Source organism: Aptenodytes forsteri, unplaced genomic scaffold (assembly GCF_000699145.1).
Source record: "Aptenodytes forsteri isolate BGI_AS27 unplaced genomic scaffold, ASM69914v1 Scaffold119, whole genome shotgun sequence".
In the NCBI taxonomy this organism is placed as follows: Eukaryota; Metazoa; Chordata; class Aves; order Sphenisciformes; family Spheniscidae; genus Aptenodytes; species Aptenodytes forsteri.
The window spans coordinates 2,177,890-2,199,908 of NW_008796165.1; the positions used below are offsets into that span (position 1 = coordinate 2,177,890).

Sequence of the window (22,019 nt, forward strand, 5' to 3'; positions counted from 1 at the left end):
AAAGAGGAAGACCGTGGGTTATAAGTGGGTTTAAATGATAGTGAGTTTGTTCCCAGTTCTACATGTTGCCTCTGAGGTTCAGCTTCTTGGATTTAGATGTTTTAAGGTAGTATCTTTGTTCTAGCTTTAGTATTTGTCTAATGAGAGACACCTTTCGTCATCTGAGGTATAATGTTTCATGCAATAATTACTCCAACTGATTACTTCAAAGAAATTAGAGATTTAATATTTGTGAGGCAAAAGGAAAAATAATACTGTAACTGAAATCTTCTTTATTCACAAGCCAAATGTAACCCAGTAATTCACACTGTGAGGTTCCATATACAGCGCTAGCATTGTCCGGCCCCTTGGTTTGCAGGGACTCACCATGCACGTGTACTTCACAAAAAAACTGCCAAGTGTAACTCTGCTCTTTTCAAGGGGACAATTTTGTACTCGTGGAGCTCTTTTCACATCCCGGCTTCAGTGGGATCCAGGATCTCCGAGATCAGCCATGATCTTGGAACAGTGGAAGGCAGAGATTTGTGCAGGCGCAGTGCTGTAATCTTTCTGGCTAGTATGGCTGGTGTTGTAGTACCCGGTAGTGTAACTTCTTGATTTCAGAAATTTGGTCATGTTGTTTCAAGCTGTTGTTGCCTGGTCTGTGGTCTGTTGCCTCAGGAGGGGTTGCTCCTTCAGCCTCTTGCAGGACTACAAGAGGCAAAACAGAACACAGCCCTTCCAGCCTTAGCTGGTCTCTTCTTCATTGAAAGCATGCTGCTATAGACGGTGATTTTTTTGGATAAACTTCGCCCTCCTTTCTCCCACCCCGAATGAAAAAACAGCAGCTTGATAGAACAGCGGCAAATGCACATTAATATCAAACAGAATTTTCACTACCTTTTTCATATTAACATGAGATGTCAGAATGTAAAGTTAGCTAGATCTGCACATGGGACCGTTCTTGCTGTTAAAGGCTTCAGGCTGGAACGGAGCCCAAAATTTTTAAAAGAAATGCAACGTTTCCAGCTCAAATATTAATTACATGCTATACAGAATCATATTTTCCAACAAGTTTTAAAAATAAAAAGCTAGGCCTTTCAAACCATCAGCAATATTAATTTTTGATTTGAAAGATTATGAAAGATAAACAACCACATAACTGTGAATTAGAAAAATACTAGCCTAGGTTGCATAAAAACCTCCATTAAATAAATACCGTAAGTTTTCACTATGAAAATTCAGTGGCATTGTACTTTAAAAAACCATAATGAATTAACCATCCCGTTAATGATACTCAAGTTGTTTTTCACAAATCACATACACATACAGGAAGTCAGATGGCCAGAAGAGGCTATATACTGATTAATACACAGTTCGACAGAAAGTACTTTCGATACGCTCTGCTCCTTCATCGTAACTTCCTGACTGTTGTTGCAGTTATCAGCTGCAAATCCTGTTGCCCTTCTCCTCTAGGTTGCCTTGCTGTCCCAGAAGGTCCAACACCCCGAAGGCTGACGCAGTGGGTGACTGTGATTGCGGTCTTGTGTGTTCATCCCTCAGACCACCGGTTTAATCTCAGGGTGATTTACAGTGAGCGGTTCTGGTTTCCAGTCTGGTTGGAAAAAGTGAATATTGAATGTCCGTGCCCAGTTCTCAAACACTCGTTTCTCTGTGATGAAACGATGGTGACTGCCCTTTCGTCCCCGCTCGTGTGAAATGTACATTGTGCATTCATCAGGTCCCAAAGGTTCATAATAATGATAAGGTACTGAAAGATGATTAGGATCCCTGTGGAAGAAAGAAAACAGATGGAAGCCCGAGATGTTCTTCTTTACTGATTGAAAAGATGCTATCTTTAATAAGCTGATGGGCTCAAATCCACTTTTTCTCCCAGTTAAACCAAATTTCTAGGCAGCTGTATTTTTCTTGCATATTTAATACATCAGAATGGGGCAAAGGTGTTTTCTTTGCTCCTTCTATTGCTCTCCTTTAATCCCCGCCTCCCAGATAAATAAAGGACAGCAGTAGCTCAAAAACAAGGGAGAGTGCTGCAGGGCTGTGTTACTACTCTGAAATTTGAAGCAAACTGCTTAAAAGAGATTTCTGTCTAAATTGTGATTTGTAAAAAGCCTTGCAGAGGTATTTACTGAGCTGGGGGAAGAAAGGGAAGGGGAAGATAGAGGGGAGGTGGTTTATCTGTGTCACATCAGCTCAGCTGAACATTCCCAGCATGGGGCACGAGGTTCTGAGTGCACAACTTCAATGAGCCTATCTGCAGGCCAGGTCAGTGATACAGTCTGTTGTTGCTGGGTTTATAATCAAACATCTGATGCACAAATGAGTTCTTTTTGATTTTACAATGGCAACTTTCATGTATCTGATCTATAAATTAAAACCGTTCACCCATAGTATCCTTCTGACCTTGTGAGCCCATCGGCATTCACCAGCAGGAGATGCAGTACTCGTGAGGTGACGCATAGGATATGCCAAAGACCAATTAGGTATTTAGGATAGAGTTCATTTTAGCAGTTCTAACCTCACTGTTTTGATGTTACATTCTGTAAAAGACACATTTGTATTATACTTCTAATAAGCCAGAGTGATTCATTCTCCTTTTGTTTTATTCTCTGCATTAAACTGTACCCACTATGTTTTTACTTTGGGCACAGGCATTTTGGGCTGACAAGAACTCATACAACCGTCTCTGTCATAAATTCAAAGAGAGAGAGCTGTCCCAGACAGAATAACCCAGTTGTACCGATCTCCACAGTTGCTACCAACAAACTATTTTGTAGTGGCAGAAAAGTTAATTCAAATACTACCATTTAGTGAAGCCTTGGAACTGCTCCATGTTAAAGCCTGAGCTGAACAGGACCCTAGTAGAGAGCAAGAAATCTCATGCAGATTCAGGGCTGTCAGCTCTAATACAGAGTTGATTATTTTCATTTTGAAGAGCTAATATTTAAGCTCACTTTCAACTGAATGCATCCACAATCTGTCAGTATTCTGTCCTGGTCGTTATTTTTACTGTGTAATTCTGTCACCGACGCAATTCTCTAATTTTTCTTATTTTACCATTATCCATATTGTATATGCAGTGGTAATGTATGATATTGCTGCTGCTTTCCATTTGTACCTTAGATTAACGTTTTAATTCAATCAGTCTAGCTTCCTGGTAACACAACGCGGTGATCAATCTTACAAGACCAGAATAACAATAAAATTACATTTCTAGAATAAGACAGATTCTAAATTTACGTCATATATTCTCACTGGAACACATAAGAGAGTGAAAAGAAATCCTTCAATACCTCACCTACAGAAAACATATTTGTAATGTAAAAAACACCCTTCATATAGAAATTTAATACTTTTTTTTTCAGCTACAACTATTAGATCTCAATCTTCAATTCATTTTTCACATACTTTTTTGATACATTGGACCTCTTATTATAATCTCTTAAATGAATCATTTGTATGGTTACTGTAAATCTAACAGGATACATTTTAATGTGATTTATTTTTTCTTAAGAACTACTAAACAAATAGGCGTCTGCCTCTCATTTAGACTGCTCTTCCTTTCTGCACTGAAGCTGGCTTTTACTCTTGTGCTCTCGAGGGTAAGCCTATATTGCTTGGTGGGTATTTACTGCTTTAAAAGTTAGGATTAGTAAAGTTGAAACCGTACCTCCAACAGACTTCGAACAAATGCAGTCACAGTGGAAATAAGTTAACTGCTCAGGGCCCAGTACTGCAAAGTGAGCCTGCAAGGCTGCTGGCCCCGATACCTCCGGGAAGATTTGGTTGGGGTCCTCCCTCCGCCACCCCACCCCACCCCTTTTTTTATGAAGGCCTGAGTTGGGTTTGCAGAACATGAACTGGAAGAGCAAAAAGCAGGAAATTGATTGCTGTATGTCTCTTCCCTATTCCTTTGCTGTACGCTGAAATTAGCAATGGATGATAACTGGAATTGGATTTCTCACAGAGGATCTACCGGAATGCTGGTCATTTCTTTCTCCACACAAAACCCAAAGTATACAGGTACAGGGGGCAGGTGGATCAGATGGAGAGAGGAAGGAGAGAAGGCTTGATAGTGATCCCCTTTCTTCTCCCTCATTCTACTAACTTAGTATTTACCTAGGTTTACACTCTTCTTTTACCTCTTTGAAGCAACATTTTGAAGCCTGTACCTCCCAGTAACTGCTCTATCTCTTACGTTACCAGTATTCTACCAGTGGATATTTTAGCAATGGATTTCCCTTTTGAAGACAGGGATTCTCCATTACAGCAAAGGCTCTGAAGCTAACAGAGTATCCTAAGTGGATGCCCTTAGCTCCAGGCTGTAATGGGTCACTGTATTTTGTGCAACGTCCCGTCAGAAACAGTCCAGAAACATCTGCTGCACAGGGCCTGGCAGGCGAGAGAGGCAGAGGAGCGCAGTCCAGGCACCCTGCTGGGTTCAGGCATCCCCTGATGGGTGCTGTCAAGGCTTGTGTGCAGGTCTACCGGCTGAACTGGAGGTGAATTCAATGCAAAAATGAAAACGCTGGTGGCTTTGGACCTCTCCAAGACTACTCTGCAGCTGACTGAGGCTTTGAGGCTAAATTCCAAATGTCGTATTTTGGATTTAGGAACTCTGAAAGGCAGTTAGGTACTTAGGAGGTTTTGTCTGAAGTCTTTCTCCTTTCATGGGAGTTCTGGATTCCCCTAGATTGCATGCTAGTAAGGTTTGGATTTGAACTCTGGCTTGAGTAACTATACCATAACCCAAATTAACTGTACTGTGTTATCTTCTAACTCTGCAATTAGCTTGTGTCACCAGCAAATGAAATGCATGAGTAATTTCTATACGGAAATTGCTTGCCACCTCATTTATTAACATTAAAACAGATGCTGTTTTATCACTGACTGATACTGGACATTAATCAGTATTTTGTCAGACTTTGCATGCATATTAATATCACAGCTGGGAGGAATCTAGGAAAGTTCCTCTGTAAAATATACTATATTTCCTGCCTAATAGCCTGCCAGCACAGCAACCGTCTAAGTGCTTGTACCCAATGTCAGTCATCTACTGTTTCCCACAGATGGTATCCACCCACAGCGGAAGCTGAAAGTACAGCAAACGGTGTTTGCCTCAAAAGAAACAAGGCAGAACAAGGCCATCCCATATCACGTTCTGGTCAACCTCTTCCTTTACCAATGAAGAGCCGTTATAAATCAACCCACTAAAACTATATGTACTCACACGCTTTGTAAAATAATTCCTATTTTGAAGGGTGAATAAAGTCTCATTAACATGTTGAGTGATGGGCAAGGTGCTGTGCCAGGACACTGAAGATTTCTGCATAATTTTTTGCGTTCTATTCCCAGGATCCCATTTCCTTGACCTCCATACTAGCCCTGTTTTCCAAACCATTTATGCGTTTCATTATGGTTATTAAGGTAATGAGGTGAGATCCAGGCGTATGGACCAAAGGGCATGACTATCTCCCATACAGTTTACAATCCTGTGAGCACCCCTTCTTCCATCTAGCCCCTCATAAGCCCCAGGAAACGTAACTAGCAACAACTGTTTCTTTGCACTTGATTTAAAGCAATTGAAAGTGGAGAGAGGGAGGTAAGAAAACACTAGATTTAAAAGCTCTACCCAAAGGAATAAATTAAAGGATTTCAAATGCTTTTTCAGATGATTTTCAGGCAAATCATCACAGATGGGAAATGGCCTGGCAGTCAAATGAGGATTGTTATAGGAAAATGATCTGGCTTGATAATTGGAGCAAAAATTATTCATAGTAGTTAAAATAAGGCTCAGAATTAAGCTTTAAGTTTCTGTGAGTTCCAGAAGGCCCATGAAGACGAGGGCTCTTCTCACCAACACCCTGAGTTTTCCTTGTGTGCATGAGTACCCGAGATATCTGCAAGGAACCAACCTCTCACTGCTGCCAATACTCCAGGGACTGGAGTTACTGCAAACTGCATTAAGGCTTGTCTGTGTCCTTCCCACCGATGCTGCTGAGCAGCCACAAAGAAAAGCAGCAGCATTACTGCAGTGCCTTCAGGAACTGTGGTGCTATCTGTGCACCACAATCTGGCTGCTGATGTAGGGAGGCAAGAGGAAAATCCTTGATGTCCCAGTTCAGGAGTGAGTCCTGTGCATATGGCAGGCTGCCAAAGGGAGCTCAGAGAGGGAAATGCTTCCCATCTGGGGTGCTAGTTTGTTCCAGCAAAGGCTAGGATTGGATCCCTGGGCACTGGAAAAAATACAGCAAAATGGCTTGTCTGTCTTGTGACAAAAGAATGAGAGGTGCACACACTCTCCAAAATCTTTGCAATGTGCGTGGAAGCACAAGCTTTCATCTTATTCTAGAATGTGCAAGTCAGATGTATTTAACAGCATGAGAGCAATACCAAAGCCATTAACCCTTACTACAGCATAAATCGGTAGCAAAGGGATTCGATATTACATATTGCTGTAAAGTACTAGAAATTTATAATAATCAGGTCACCAATTCCAGTTCAGCTATAAAAAAATCAATGTCTAGTGAAAGTAAACAGGAATGAATCTAAAACACGTTGTTGCAATTAATAGTGACAAATCTTTTAGTCTGTACTCCAGACTCCTCACTAGACTATTTTTCCTGCATGGGTAGGAAGCAATTTGGTTAATGATCTTAAGCTAATAATTTGTAGCAGAATCAACAGTACGATACTCACGATACCTTTGAGATGTCCTTCACGTTACAGATGTGATACTAATTTAGTTCCATGACAGTGATCACCCACACTCATTACTTACTCCACAAATTAATACTTAAAAAATAATGGATTATCTGCTGAAAGTGTAAATTTGGTGATATTAACTCTGAATAGAAATAAGAGTGTTTTTTAATCTTAATGATTCTTTAGTTGCACAGCAACTAAGTGCCTATATAGAGTACCTGTACCATCTTGCACACACATGAGAGAGGTAGGGTGGGTTTTTTCGTTGTTTTTTTGTTTTGTTTTTTCTTTTTTTAATGGTAGATTTGTATTTTGTCTGACTGAAAACCAGGAAATAAGGCTTAAAATTACGAAGTATTTCTTTATTTCTGCTATTCTATTTTGTTGTCTAATTTCTTTGAAAGGAAGCACTGTTTAACTTCTTAACAAGTGGCTGAAGAGCAAACTAAGAAGGTTAATTGTATTTATGGCAAGAGGTTCCTTTCATAGATCTTCACGGATAGCTTCTTCCAGGCATGGCAACTACAGTTGTTGCCTTTATCATGTGGGGAATAAACCTGAAGTGAAGACACTTTATATTCTTTTGATTAAGAAATGACCTTTTCCTTTTTTATGACCAGGTAAGTGTACCTTTACGTTAAGATTTTTTTATGCAGGCTGTAAGCATTATTACATCTATCAATGGTAGGATTGATTACAGCCTTTGTTGTATTACAATTTAATATTATATCCATTTGATTTCAGTGTATCAATTCTATGAAAGCTTTCATACGGTCTCGGTGACAATGTTAGCCTCTCTTGGAAACAGTTGGGTTTTTTTAAATTAAGTATATGTATCTAAACTAATCTGACTTTGCCTGAAAAGTTAGGACTGAGCATTGCTTTTCGGTGAATTGCTGTCTTCTGCATTTTTAGATCATCAGTTTATTTAAGAATTACTTCCATGTGCCACTGGAATACAGCCACTTCTGGAGTGAGACAGACCAGCCACTTAGAGAAACTGAAGAAGTGTGTCTTGGCCAACTGAAATGACAGGGTAACTGAAATGCTGTGCTGTGGAAGGTATTTATGTTGTCTGGAACATCTGATCTAGTTTGTTATTTTCCTTGGAGAATTCATGATGAAATCTGGCAGTACATCACAGCATTTATCATCAGTGTTTTGTTATAATTTGTAGAAATTCTTACAAAGTGGAATTTAGTGTTGACATTTTATATGGTAATTTCTTCAGGGATTTCTACTATGTGCCCAGGACAAATGCAGATTCCGGAATGGTCTTTTTCAGCGCTCAGAAGAAAATCAGAGCAGTCCTGTTCTTTGATAGATGAGCTAACCTGTCACTGCAGCCTTGCTCCCCTTGCCCCTGAAAGGCATCTTGAATTAGTCAATGAACTAGACTTCAGGGAGATCACTAAATTTGCAACAGAAAATTCAAGCAAGTACTTCTTAGTGAAAGTTATTCGTGAGCAGGTGATGAAACGCGACACTGATGCCATCATTCCGGACTGCCAGTACCAGCTCTGTGCATTGCTGGGTCACCTAACAGTGCAAATGGGATCAGGACTAGGTGTGGGCATATAACCACATTTTTCTGAAAGGCCAGAGTGCTAGGCCTAGTAATGGATGGACAGGTGATACTGAAGTCAGCATAAAGATTGCTGATGTAAAACAAATTTGTATGAATTTACACTGGATCAGTGCTTTGCGTCATGTGGCTAAGGTGATTTTGGTCCAGAACCAGAAGTCCTGAAGACTGTTTCCCTCTATCACTGATCCATAGTAGGAAACCTTTACCAGCACCTTGGGCCTGTGTCCTGAATATGGCTGGAGGCACAACGTAGCTGTAAAATGTACACATGCTGTTACTTTATAAAACACCGTGAAGGGGTCACATAGCTTCCACTGACAGAATTTGTGGTGCTGCTTCTACCACTTGTGGCCCACACCCTGCATGACCAAAACGGGTGATTACAGGACTGATCATCTATTCTGCAGGTCCAAATTCTGGGGGTATTACTTAGGAAGATAGTTTACTAGAAGATTGGGATTCATGTGACAGATACAACCACCTTAATTTGAGTTGTGTAGAAAGTTCAATTTAGAAACTGGTCACTGTGAGAACTCCCTTCGTCTATTAACCAGGGGGAACTTTAAAAACAAATTAAAAGTAATGTTTTCCAGTACTCCTTTTTTCAGATTAATTTCATGCCAATTATTGCATTACTTTTAGCTGATAAATATTCAGAGACTAAAAGAAACCAACAAGATGGATTAATTCTCCCATACTACAAACAAAATTTTTAAATATTTTATATAACATAATTAAATGCTGTTTGTTGTTTTCAGAATCAGATCTTGGGACTTGTTAATTAATTGCTTTAAGAAGACTGAAGACATGTTGCAGAGAAAAAAATTTAAAAGATTCAGATATTTATCTGTAACGTTCAACCTTGTTGGCTAGTAACGGTTCCAAAAAAAATCCTACCTGCAGAAATCCGGTGGCACCATGCCATAAACATTTATCCTGTCACAGAGCTCTAATGCGATAGTCATTGTGAACCAGCCCGTGCTAAGCCAAGTGTTGGATATCTTCCTGAAAGCAAAAACATAATTAAGTTTCTAGGCTGACAAATAATTCTTGAGATATCTGAAGCAATTTCTGGGCATTTTTTTCATTCTTGTGAAGGGTTATGAAAATTGGGCAACTAAGACTACTTTGCTCATTTATCTTTTAATGATTTTGCTAGTGTCTTCTGTCAGTAGACTAATCTATGCAGAAACTGCCCTTGCTGTAATTGATTTTGGGCACAGCAATGTTAATATTTAGCTGACCTTTTGGTAAGTTTACCTTAAGTGACTGAAACTTCATGTCCTATATTTATATTCTTCTGCTAGTAATCTATACACATCTATAATCACCTAATGGAGCTTACACACTAAGTGCTCAGGAAGAGCACTTCATCCCCCGTGATGCAGAGGGCTGCTTAAAATGCTGCCTCCCAGAGCATACAGAGGAGCCTGCCTGCTGGAGCGAGGTCTGGCCTCAAGTGCTTGGTCTAACCATCTTTCCTCCCACCCCGCCCATGATTTGGTTTCTACAAGTCCCCAGCCACTCACTGTGACTGCTGGCAGGAACCTCTTAGCTGCAGCTATGCCTGTCCCTTAGCCAGCCTGGGAAACCATCCTAGGTGCTACCCCTCTGCCTGCCCTAAGTCCCATCCCTGCCTGGTGGGACCTTTGACTATGAGCGACAGTGCTGCAAGGGAGCCCTCTAAGGCAGCTCCTTTCCTGGCCTTCTCTGCAGGCTGGGAGAAATCTTTAAAAGAAGCACAACTGAGCCCAGCATTATGTGTGCAAAATAGGAGATAGCTCCGTGTAACTGCTCACAGATGTAAGAGATTTACAAGCTGTGCTTAAATTTTGGTGTATCACAGGTTCTTATCTGCAAAATGGCAACAGTAATATTTCCTCTTTCTAGCATTTTCTTGTCATTGCTGTTTAGTGTGTAAGAGCTGGGTGCTACAGTGGTTCTGGTTGCCTAGCGCATGCACTGGAAGTCCCAGTCCTGTGTTAAGTTCCTGCACTGTCCCTATGCCTGGGGAGAGCTGGCAGTCTTGGAACGGGAGAGTCAATGAAATGCCAGTGAGGAGCACGTCTTAAAGGTGTCGTAAAGGCATATTTAGGGGCACCCCTACAGGACCAAGAAATGGAGGCGCATAGTCGGGTATTTGCTCCAGAGAAAACAAGTTCACTCAAAGGTCTCCCTTCAAATACTGTTAAGGAGAGAGCAGGTCTCCCTAATGGCTCCTCACTCAGCTAGGTAAGTCCTGCAGGAAGAAGTTCAAGCTTGTCATCTGTGTCCCAAAAAGGCCTCAGATTTCTGAGGACAGCCTGTCACTATGACTGACTCTCCTTTCATCTCTTACTAAAGCTGAGGCACCGCGAGAGCAAGCACAGGCTCTTGGACGGCTCGTGTGCTGCATCAGGTTGTACTAACATGGAACCTACATTAACCCCATTACACCACACCTACATCTGCCTGACACCTGCGAAATTTTGTGACTCCCAAAAAAGCACAGCAGAGAACATGGGGTTCTTATCAGAGCAGTCACCTGGGAATCCCAGGTCCTGACCCCAGTTCCAAGGCCATCTTTTGCAGTTAAATTTTTGCAATTTACCCAGAATGCACAACAGTCCTGGAAGCAGGGACCCGAAGCCACAACAGCCGCTGCAAGCAAGTGCCAGCAATCACTAATATGTAATTCAGCAAGCAAGAGCCCACCATGCAGCTTCCCAAGCTAATGCCGAACAAGTTGGTTCCAAGTAGGTCACCTACAGGGCAGCAGGAGGGAGATGTTTTGAGCACTGTCAGATTGAGGAATGCCTTGTACCAAGGTTTCCCATTTCCTCAGTAAATTAGACTATTGCAAAGAAAAAAAAAAAGTGGTGGTATCAATGCCGGCTGCTTAAAAGGCACTTCTAAACATAAGGGAATTCTTTAACCAAAAATGCCTGAAGGATGCTGGGGAGCCTAGGTAATTTGTCCTGTCCTTTGTGGGTCACCTGGTAATATATGAACTCCCGAAACGTACGTTTTTACTGCTCCTAACATACAGACTTTCAGGCTAAGCTAGCATTTGGAGAATAACATGATTTAAGCATCTCTTTAGTTCCAATTACGTGGCCTTACTTATTTTATGAATTTGCACTTAAGTTTGGGGAGGGGTGGTGCAATTTGTCACAATGTCATAGCTGGGTCATAAGCTCAGCAGAGGCCTTCAGGCACTGCAACAATACAAAACAGTAAATAATAATTTTTGGCTCAAGATTATTAGGAAAGGGAAAGCTAGGGAAAAGCCTAAAAAATTTGCTTTCCTGCCACTTGAGAGTTTCTGAGCCTATGAATCGCTAGGAATTCAGGAACACGGTCAGGCTAGGAGTACTTTGGAGCTTGCACAAGGCCACTGTTTGAGGTGCCTAAGACCTTAGATTCCAAAACCGAGGGAGCAGTTATAGCTAGACCATGGCTTTGCACAGGTCCGGCAACCTAGCTAGGCTGTCTGCTGGGTTAGTTTTCTTTTTGCTTGCACACACTTATGCTGTAATTTAGTGTTTGCAATAAATAGGAGAATAACTGAATTTAAATAAACTAGCTTAAAAGCTACACAACGAAATAAAGATTTAAAAACTTTCTGAAGTATCACTTTGGTGTCTTTAAATACCACGTCTGTAGGACAGCAATATAGAAACAGGGTTACAGTGTCTTGCCTTTTCATAAAAGATCTGAACAAGAGTCCGACAAAAGAATATTGGTTTTATACCTAATCAGCTGTAATGAAAGAATATGAAGAACTGTCATGTGCTTATTAGGGGAAATTATCAGATATTCTTTTATACGATGAACTAACACACTGTGCTGATAATTCTGTAGTGCACACTAAATTACAGTTAAAGGCCTTTCTGCTCCACCAAAATCTCATTTATAATCTCTATGGAAATACTCTTCCTGCAGTTATTTCATTTATGCTTCCTTTATCTAATTACTATAATATTGGTTCTGAATCATATTTTCTTCATGTACCCTTATTCAATTATAAAGTTATTTTCAAGTACAGTTACTTTATAATACCAAGTATATTGCTCTGCAGCCTTTGTCATTCACCATACTATTTAACTGGTAATGTTTTCTGAAGGTTTCCCTTCATTTCAAAATCAGCTTTTTTTCTAAAAGCACAATACATCCAATTACCTTTTTTTTCATCATTTTCAAGACAGAAATGAATGGTTTGATTATTGCAACCTTGCAATCACGCTTCTCTCTCCCTCCTTTGTTTTTTGCAGGCACTAATGTCAAGAGCTCAGCAGAAACCTCCCAGGGAACAGCAACATTCTGGGCTGTACAATGTTCTGCTCCTGCCCCCACAGCTACATAAATTTTCTTCCCTTACAGATTCCTTCCTACCCATGTTTCTTTTCATCTTCCCTCTCTTTTTCTGTGCTGCCTATTCATTTATTTTCATCTCCCGTTGTAATCTTCTTAGTCCTTCAAGTATGCTGTACGTGCCCTCTAAAGGAGTGGTTCATACACAGCAGAGCCTGCAATTTCTTAAAAGCAACAGGACCTGTTCATGAGGCTGAATTTTCCTAGCATCCAAGTGCTCTTGATTCACACTGGGAGTTCAGGGTGCCCATGACTGAGTCCACTACAAACTTGTTATAATGTCATTAATGTCTCAGACGCCTTGAGAATATTTCAGGAGCCAAGACTGAGCCTGGTGCCTGAGCAGAAAAAGAAATGCTTTCATCACATGCACAGCCATAGGCCTCCTGCTCCGGATGGGTGATGCAGAACCAGAAAGAGTAGCTTGCCTGAAATTGCACAGCAAGTGTCAGGAAAGGAGTGGGACCCTAACTCCCCATGGCAGAACTGGCCAGACTGAAGCAGGGGGGGTAAACTGTTCCTCAAAACTGGTGACTGCCTGTGGTCTTAAAGAGTAAGGCAGGAAAGGAGGTGGCAGCGTGCATTCCTTGTGTACAGGGTCTGACCCTTAGGGCTGATGGTGGCTCACTTTTCAGTGCAACTACAGCTTTGTTAACTTTCATGCCTTTGTAAATACTGGGCAGCCAGATAATCCTTTGCACTTTTCCTGAAGGGTTCAAATGCTTAATTCACATTCTCACTTCACTCTACTCTGGGTGAACAAACCCAGAAAAGACAGTAACGCATCAGAATTGGCAGGGTATCTCCCCTTGTTATCCTTCCTTCTCGTTCTGGCAGAGGCAGAGTCTCTGGCAGAGACTCAAAGCACCAATTTGAGGAAGAAGAGGAAAGGATCTTTAATGGTTAAGAAACTGACCAAGTTACTGTGTGCTCTAGTGTTAGTGTGAGTCAATCAAGAACTTAGATACGTAGTTTGATCCACTATAACTGAACAGAGTTCTGTGAGCAAACCACGTGGGGTATGACAGACAAAGGCAGCAAATGCAAAGCAGATACAGTCGCCATCAGCTAAGACGATCTAACAGTTTCCTCTAACACAGGTTCTGCAGCCCAGAAAACAAAGTCTGTGCTCTTGAGTCCTCCCTGTTCACAAGAGGATTGAGCTCAGCTCCAAGCTTTGGTGCGTATGTGTAATATTTGTGAAGCTAGAAAATCTCACCATGAGTTACTGCACAATACGCCTACCTCTTCATTTGTACCTAAGTGGGGACCCTGTTCCATTTTTACAGCAGCATATTTAATAAGTAAAAAATCGGAGTTCATTAAAAATAAATGTATTTCTTGCTAGGAAGTCTTTGGTTTAAATGCCCATTTTCAAACATTGTATGTGAAAACGCTCAAGTCCTGCAGTGGGTCACTTATTAAAAATTTGATTGGAAGATCAGCCTACAAGTCATAAACAGTCTCATGAAGGTGTAACTATCGTAACAACTTTCCTTTTCCCAGTTGGAAATACAAGATGAACTGTTCTGAAACACCTAATGTATGACTAATGTTTATTTGTTTTACAAGAAGCTTTACAGCTGCAGTGTTCCAAGAATGCTTGAATTCAATGAACAGCTATGATAATTCAATGAATGGTGGCATTTCCTCTATAAGAAAGCATAACCTATCCACTCTGATTTTTCAGAATCAGTAAAAAAACTTTCAGGTATATTACCGAAAAGTGAGATTTAAACAGCTCCTGCCTCCTTGGCCGTATAAACAGTACGTCCAGATTCTGGTATTCTAAGTTGATGAGGCAATACGCCATACAAATTATTTTGATGCATATTTTTTCTTATGTTACAAGTGATGTTATCTGGCATGTCATACCACATTACAACTCATGAGGCAGAGAATTTAATGGGGGTGGTGGTCACTCTGAGCAGATCTGAAATTGCTATATATAAACTACATTATTTTACTACTGTATGACATCCCCCAAATGTATCCATTGAAGTTCTCACCTGTCTTTCCCAGTTTCCCGTTTAAAAAGGTCATCAAATTGAAGCATCTTGTGGCGAGAAATCATATATGCTTTTAATTGAGGCAGTATCTGATTCATCAGCTGCAGGTTATTATACACCAAGCCTTTACCATCTCTCCTCATGTAGCTGCTAGGACCCCAGAAGATAAACACAGCACCGTGGCTCATATTTAAGAGTTCGTTGCGATTTCGCAAAATCCTCTGAATACTGGAGTGTGCAATGACTCGAAGGCTCGTTTTGTTTCCAACATCTTTTCCATAACCTCGAGTAGGTGCATCATTCATTCGTATTACGCACTCTGTCTCGTCGATTCTGTCACCTTGTTTACTTCCCAGAAGGTGTCCAGAGCTGGTTACCAACGCACAGCTCTTGCAGTGCATTTTTAAAGGCTGCAAAGACATACATACTTCAAAATTAGCTGTAAACATCTTCCCATTCACTATATGATAACTATATTTTACATGTTCACGGCATATTTTACAGCAAAAATCTCAAGAGGACTTTATATAAATCTCACCCAGCAGTCTTCCCAAATAACTGGGGACACATTACCTGTACTTTTTGTAGATGGGGAAAATGAGACATAGGTGTATAGCCCTTAAAGTTCCTCTGTGGAGTTAAGTCCACTGTTTAAATCCTCCTTTCCACTGCTGCATCATACACAGTAATCACAACAGCTTCTATACTATTCCCAGCTGCATAGGATTGTACTTCTTCCACTTGCCATAAATGAGCTATAATTGGAGTATTTTTGATTCTTCCTCTTCCGATTTTTGCAGGAAATAATCAATTGTAAGTCCTCATAAGCACAGGTGTGAATAGCTTTCAACCTTGGGGTCAGGACATTTTGCTAAGGGAAGTGTTATACCTTGGTCCAATTCTTCCACGCGATCTCCAAGTTGGTGCCATAACCACTGCAATGCTCTTGTACCTCCTTTGTGGTTCAGCAGTCAGAGCTGGTCATTAATGTCTGTGTATATTTTACATGACACTGAGTTAGTACACTGAACTTTTTCTAGCTTGTCAGGTCATGTTTAAAAGTTACACAGTAAAATGGAACAGGAGGTGCCTGTTCAGCGAGTGTCTGAACCTAATGGAATCAAGAGAGTAAAACAAGCTTTCATGAAAATGAAAATGCATTATAAATCATATTACTGAAGTATGCCACCAATATAGGTATCAGTAAGAGGAGTATGTAAGTGTATTTGCTACTCAGCATGAGAACTAAAAAGGGGCAAAGGGTTAACACTATCCACAAAGTGCTAATTTCTAACAAGAATACAATAAACTGGGAGGTAAAGACTGTTTGACAGAGTGCCTCCGTGGCCCTCCATGAAACAGTATCTTGTAGCATTTAAGACCAGTAACATCAGATTATAGAACATACAGAGCGTGTATCTTACCATTTCTTTGCAAAAAAAAGGCAAACAAACTAAACTGGTTGCTCACCGGTCGGAAGTTCCTTGGAAGGCCATTTTGGTTCATGAGCATTTTGATCTACTGACCTTCTTCTCTAAGGTTGTCTATCAGAATTTTATTTTCATCGCTAACCATAAAGAATGGCATTCCAGTACCTTCCTGGTGAGTAGCAGGCTTGTTTAATTCCAGAGGCTCCAAATCAGACACACAACATGCTGAGAGCAGTCATCTCCTGCACGGTGGCACTGGCCTGATCCTGTAGTATACGGAGGAGGGGGCAGTATTCATTGGCTCTGAAGAGCGCTAGCAACCTAAACCCATCTTTGACAACGAGGGCCTCAGCACCTTGAGATCAAACCCTGTGTTCTCCGTGGCAACTCGTTGTTCATGCCATTACAAACATAGCTAGCATGTCTCCAGGTGTAAACTTGGTGGGTTTACTAGCAATGAGGAGAAGTTGTGATGACGTATAATTACACTTAGTATCAACCACATGTATATAGGAATCAAACGACTAAATTGGCGTGCTGTGAGGCACAGCTTAAAACTCTAAAGCTGAAAAGAAGACATAGCCTAGGTTTGAGATAACCTCAATCTGCTGTTTGGAAATGTTTTGGCCCCTCTCATTTGAAGAGGGTATTTTACTTTAGTAACTTGTTTTTTAATTTTGAAGGTAATAAGTTGTTGCAGTCTGAGCTTTTTTTCTATGAGAATAGCTAATGAATGATGAAGTGCTTTTTAATTAAAGACAAAATAACTGAACTATAAAATTTGCATAATGATACAACCAGTAAGCTTTGTATCTCCATCATCCTCAAACAACAAAGTCCCTTTTCTTTCACATACATGGACTGTAATCCAGAGCTAATGATATGGGTAGAAATGTTCATGCCTTTGTGAGCCAAGGTTCCTAATGCAGTATTTACATGCATTTTCCTTTAAGCTTTCATCTGCCACTTTGATGAATTACCTAGCAAAAGGCTCTAAGGTGAACTAGCTGCTCCACGATCATGCTTGGGAAAACAAGATGAAGTGCTAATGAGGTTAAAGGAAATGTATTCAGCACCAATGTTAACTCACGTGGGTTTGAATATCCACATAGCAAGACATTGTCACCTAAACAATCTCTGCTGGTTTCTGGCCTACTGAGCTACAACTTACTTGTTTCTTTTAAAAGTCTGCCAGAGAATCCATTAATTGTTAGGAAACAAGGGCGACCATCAGTGGAGCTGTGGAAACGTGGGGAGGAGGGTGAGAGAGGGGATGTCAACATTTGCTAGATGATAAACATTAACACCCCCCCCCAAAACATCTGTCCCAGATCTTGTTTGAAAACTGTTCCTTCTGGGAAAAAGTCTTTAGACTGAAACATTCAGGTATTGCCCAGCTACTTCTTGAATGATGCATGGGAGCTGAGCCCATGTAGCTGCTCCGGGCAAGTCATTTTTCAGTCACCTCACTCAGATTCTTTCAGTCGAAATCTACAAAACTCGCACCTAAAAATTGTCAGAGGAATTCACAGCCAACAGCCACAACATTCTTGTACCAGCTGTTTATAATGCTTTGACAACATTGAAAGCAAGGGGGAAAAAAAGCTATTGGATGTAATATCATCTCATTGGGAGGCAGCGGTTGTACCAGAAATGTCATCTACTTAAGCAATAATAATGGAGGCACAAGGCAGTTCTTTGGGATTGATGACCAGCTGGGAAAAGTTGATGGCCTGAGAATAACCAGGGGCCATTAAGCCAGAAGAACATTAACTCCACAGAAAGCTCTCTGTTACGGTAATTATTACAGTGACATTTGGACAAAAAAAAGCAAACCAAAAAAAAGCAAACCCATGACATATGAGTTTTATTTTAGGTAGGTGATGCAACCCTTACTTCATGAGCCTTGCTTCAAAATGCCCAGAAAAGGGATAGGGTGAGAGGTAGGTGAGTTTTATGGCATCTGTATTAATTATCTTGAAATGTAACATATAATGCATGTAAAAGCTGCTGACATTTAATGGTACCCATTGTCAAAAAGCAGCCACATTTTCATGTGCATATACAGTGCCTTGCACAACATGGCAGAGCATGTGGCTACTTCTACAACACAAGTCAGTCGTATCAATACTCAGGGCACTTAGTGAACGAGACAAGTTTCAGCCAAATAAATTGCCCAAATTACCTCTCAGTTCCAGCCACCTGAAAATACATATGGAGGGAGAGAGAGAGAGAAGAGGTTACAAGACAGCAAGCTTACAGTGCTAGAACCCCAGAAGATGGCAAAATCAACTGGTGCTTTTCTGGGATAGATGGGCTATCCCACGGGAATGAAGGGAGCAGGTGAACCTTGCTAGGTTCTGGTAAACCCCATAACAGCACCTCGGTGGCCATAACAAATGAGTGCAACCTTGCACTGCTCTAAATATCATGGGCCAAACTGACTCCTGGCAACTTTCGCTTACATAGATTATAGCCCAGTACGTACTGCTGCTATATCACATACATCTGATTTGTTTAATACCAACCAACAGACAAACAGAAACAAAAAACAATGCCACAGTTGTTTCTGTAGTTTCCAATTTGAGGCAATCTGCTCTATTATTGACTTTAAAATCTATGCTGTCCAATGATAGAAAAAATGTTATTTTCAGACACTATTGCTCAAAAAAAAAACAATGGAAAAATGTTATTCCTGATTCAAAATATGTTACTCTTAGATATAATTATTTTCTTCGTGATGAAATCAAATGATCAATTTTTTTTTTGCTTATAAAAGTCTTTTGATTTTAAAGCCAAGATTTAGAAAACAAGACAATTCCCTCCAGTAAAATCACGAACACTGGAAAACACACTTTTTCCTATACTGAGTACTTAATGACCTACTTTCAAGGCCCCTGGGTTCAGATCACTACATTATCAGTAGTATAAAAGTTTCCCTTCTATAAGTAAAAAGTAGAGTATTTTATCTTGGCAATGATGACCTGGCCAACAACAAAGGAGAAAAAAAAAAAGGTATCTTCTGGAGCGAAGAACAGCTCATTACTGAGTTCAGCAGAAAAAGACCACCTGTCAGTTCAGCAACACCAGCATTCCTCATAGATACATCTGGAAATATTACAGATGACTTCAAAGTGTATTGGGAGAGAGCAAGAGAGACCGAGAAAGGTTAAAGAATATCCAAATTCCTTTTGGATGAATGACCTTTAACTGAGCATTTGAGACCGAAAGTGCAAAATATCAGTAAGGTACTTGACAGCTATGTTTTTCTCTTGCACTGCAACACCTCTACAGCGTTTTGTTAGCCAGCACCAGCATGCTTGTCTTCTGTCTGATCTGGAATGAAAAGCTATAGGGCTTCTTCACTCTGTATTAACTACCTGAACCATATCACTGAACCAACAACCTCCTCTGCAAGAGCTCCCAAACTGACCACTAAAGTAAAAGCAGTGGTAGAAATAAGAACACTGATGTACAGGAAAGCAAAACCGTTTCCATTTTCAATTGAATTAATTCAGTATAGGGCTATATTAATGGTTAAAAAAGCACACATAAACACTACAAGAGACAGTCTGGTGCAGGAGAAAGTGAGCTTATTCCAGAGCAGTCCAGCTTTCTCTTTTTGTTATAAAGCAGATAATTTCAGTGGTAGGACTTTCACGTCTCCACTACCCACTAGTGCCCATTGTGTCTGGCCTAAGCACAACAGCTAGCTAGTGACACACTCTGTATGTTACCTCATACATACTTTTTATGTTCCTTGCCTTGTGCACAGAACTTAATCAGCATTTCATACGTGATGTTAATGAACCCTGTGTTCATCCCATGTTCAATGTAATTTATTACTTATGGCTTGTTCTTGCTTGCTGGGTCATCAGCCACCAGCAACAACACTGAGTAGTTAATGCATTGCCAGTAGTATCATATTTTGTCCTGGCAGCTTCAGTTCTAACTTTTTACTTTCTTGTAGCCTTGAGCAGCTTTGAGGTTTCTCACAAACTGCTGGTGTGGGACCACTGCTCCGCTAGGCTGGCTGCTCCTTCACAGTTCTCCTCTCCCAGAGGCTTTGAGGACAATCCCCCTGTCACAGCAGGCACCCAAACCTCTGCAGGAGCTTCAGGCATCCCCAGTCCATTGCTGGCACATCACAAACAGCTGCTCCAGCTCCTCTGAGCCCCTGTCACTCAGCACTGCTCCAGGTATAAAGCTTCTCTTGCCATTACTTCCGTCCCTCATGAGCAAGCTATACATATTGTTTCTATCAGTGTGCCTCCTTCCTTAGTATTTTTCCTAGAGGACTGACGATTTTAAGGCCAAATCTGCTTTTCTTTGAGAAATTCCCAACATTCACCTTGAAGTAGAATAGAAACCCTGAAGCTTCACATTTGCGAAGTAACTTCTGTTCTGTAAGTCAATGCAGCAAGCTGTGGGGCTCAAACTGTCTCATTAGTGAATTACACTTCTGTGCATTTCAGAAGCTATTTCCACAATGCAAGTAGTCTGGGAGACATGATCCTGTGAAAATAATACAAGTTCCCTGATAATATTTGCTTTGTAATATAGTGATGTTGGAACAGTGCTTTCATAATAATATGAAAAGAACTAAAAATGAAAAAACATACAAGCACAAAGAGTTTGCTTTGGTATTTTTCAAGTCCTGTCTACCTGACACACTATGCAATGATGCTCTCAAACTAGTCTTCTCTGAACAGTAAAAATTATCCAGATGGATATTGGGATATTTTAGGTAATACTTCTGTGTATAAAAAGCTGGAACAAAAAACCAGACTGAAACACTTAAAGCGTGAAGAGTTTTGAACTTCAACCAACTTCAACTTGCTGTGGTACACACCTCTTTCAAGTTTCTGAGAGTTTTGATTTTGTGGTGCCAAGTTCTGATCTAAGAGATGATTTTTCTTTGACCATAACATTTTCACACGTATGTTCAGATAGGGAGTGTAGCTTAATTTCTACACTATGCATGCCAGCTCAGACTTCCCCCTCAAGTTTCATAAATTTTCATTCTTTAACCCTTATGCTAGCAGCTACAGAGAGCTCTTAAAGAGGGGGAAGAAAAATCCTCTGAGCAAATACATTTAGAATTTTTGTTGAACTAGACTTTTGGAACATTAGAGAATCTGCCATGAAAACAAACTGTATTATCCACTGAACTAAAAGCACTGATTGCCTTGAAAACTGTATGCCAGTGACTGATACCACACAAGTAAACAGAAAGGGTTAGGAGATACCACTTGCCCAACATTGTTAATCCTTATGCAAATCCAAGTAACAAGCGTTTGCAGCAAAACTTTGCAATTCAAAAAAGGTCTGGCAAGTCTGTTCATAAAGATAAATGCATGTCTGTTTAAAAAGATAAAAGATAAAACAAATGAATTTCTTATTACTTCTCTTTGTTTCTTGGGCTGTGGAGCCTGAATATGCAAATGTTGTGGAAACATTAGCATCTTCATTTCCCACTGATTCTTTGGAGTTAATTATATAACTGGACTCTGCCTTCAGATACTTGATAAGTAGAAACAGTGAAATAGCCAAACTTCAGCAAATGCATTCATCACACTAGTGATCACAGTGCCCTATGTTTTATTCCTCCAAGGAATGGAATATGTTTGTTTTCCATGATACTATACTGATGGGCATCTGCAAAACCTGTAGTAAAAATATAATAATTCTATTTTCAAAAGGTCCTTAGACATACCTAATTCAATTTCAAAACATGAGGCTATATTATGAGAAGAAAAATAGAAAAACAAATGCACTCTGTAAAGCTTTCACTGGGATAATTTTCTTAGAAAAAGTACTGCTAAGCACATTAGTCAATGAAGAGTCTTCTGCTTGTGTGAAGTGTTTTCCGGCACATTAACTCTTTTTCAGGGGACTGCCTGCTAATCAAAGCTTCCATTAGATTAATTAAAA

The 22,019-nt window shown here is 40.4% G+C and overlaps 1 protein-coding gene across 1 annotated transcript in view; it reads right to left on the reverse strand.

Moving 5' to 3' along the window:
* Positions 1-214: 214 nt before the first annotated feature.
* The window catches only part of ST6GALNAC5 (ST6 N-acetylgalactosaminide alpha-2,6-sialyltransferase 5), a 73,084-nt gene continuing 51,279 nt past the window's right edge, over positions 215-22,019 (reverse strand). Inside the window, exons 2-4 of the mRNA XM_009287270.1 lie at positions 14,656-15,065; positions 9,191-9,298; positions 215-1,770 (exon numbers count right to left, since the gene is read on the reverse strand). Coding sequence (XP_009285545.1) covers positions 1,539-1,770; positions 9,191-9,298; positions 14,656-15,056 — 741 coding nt within the window. The 5' untranslated portion in view covers positions 15,057-15,065 and the 3' untranslated portion in view covers positions 215-1,538. The remainder of the gene's footprint in view (positions 1,771-9,190; positions 9,299-14,655; positions 15,066-22,019) is intronic.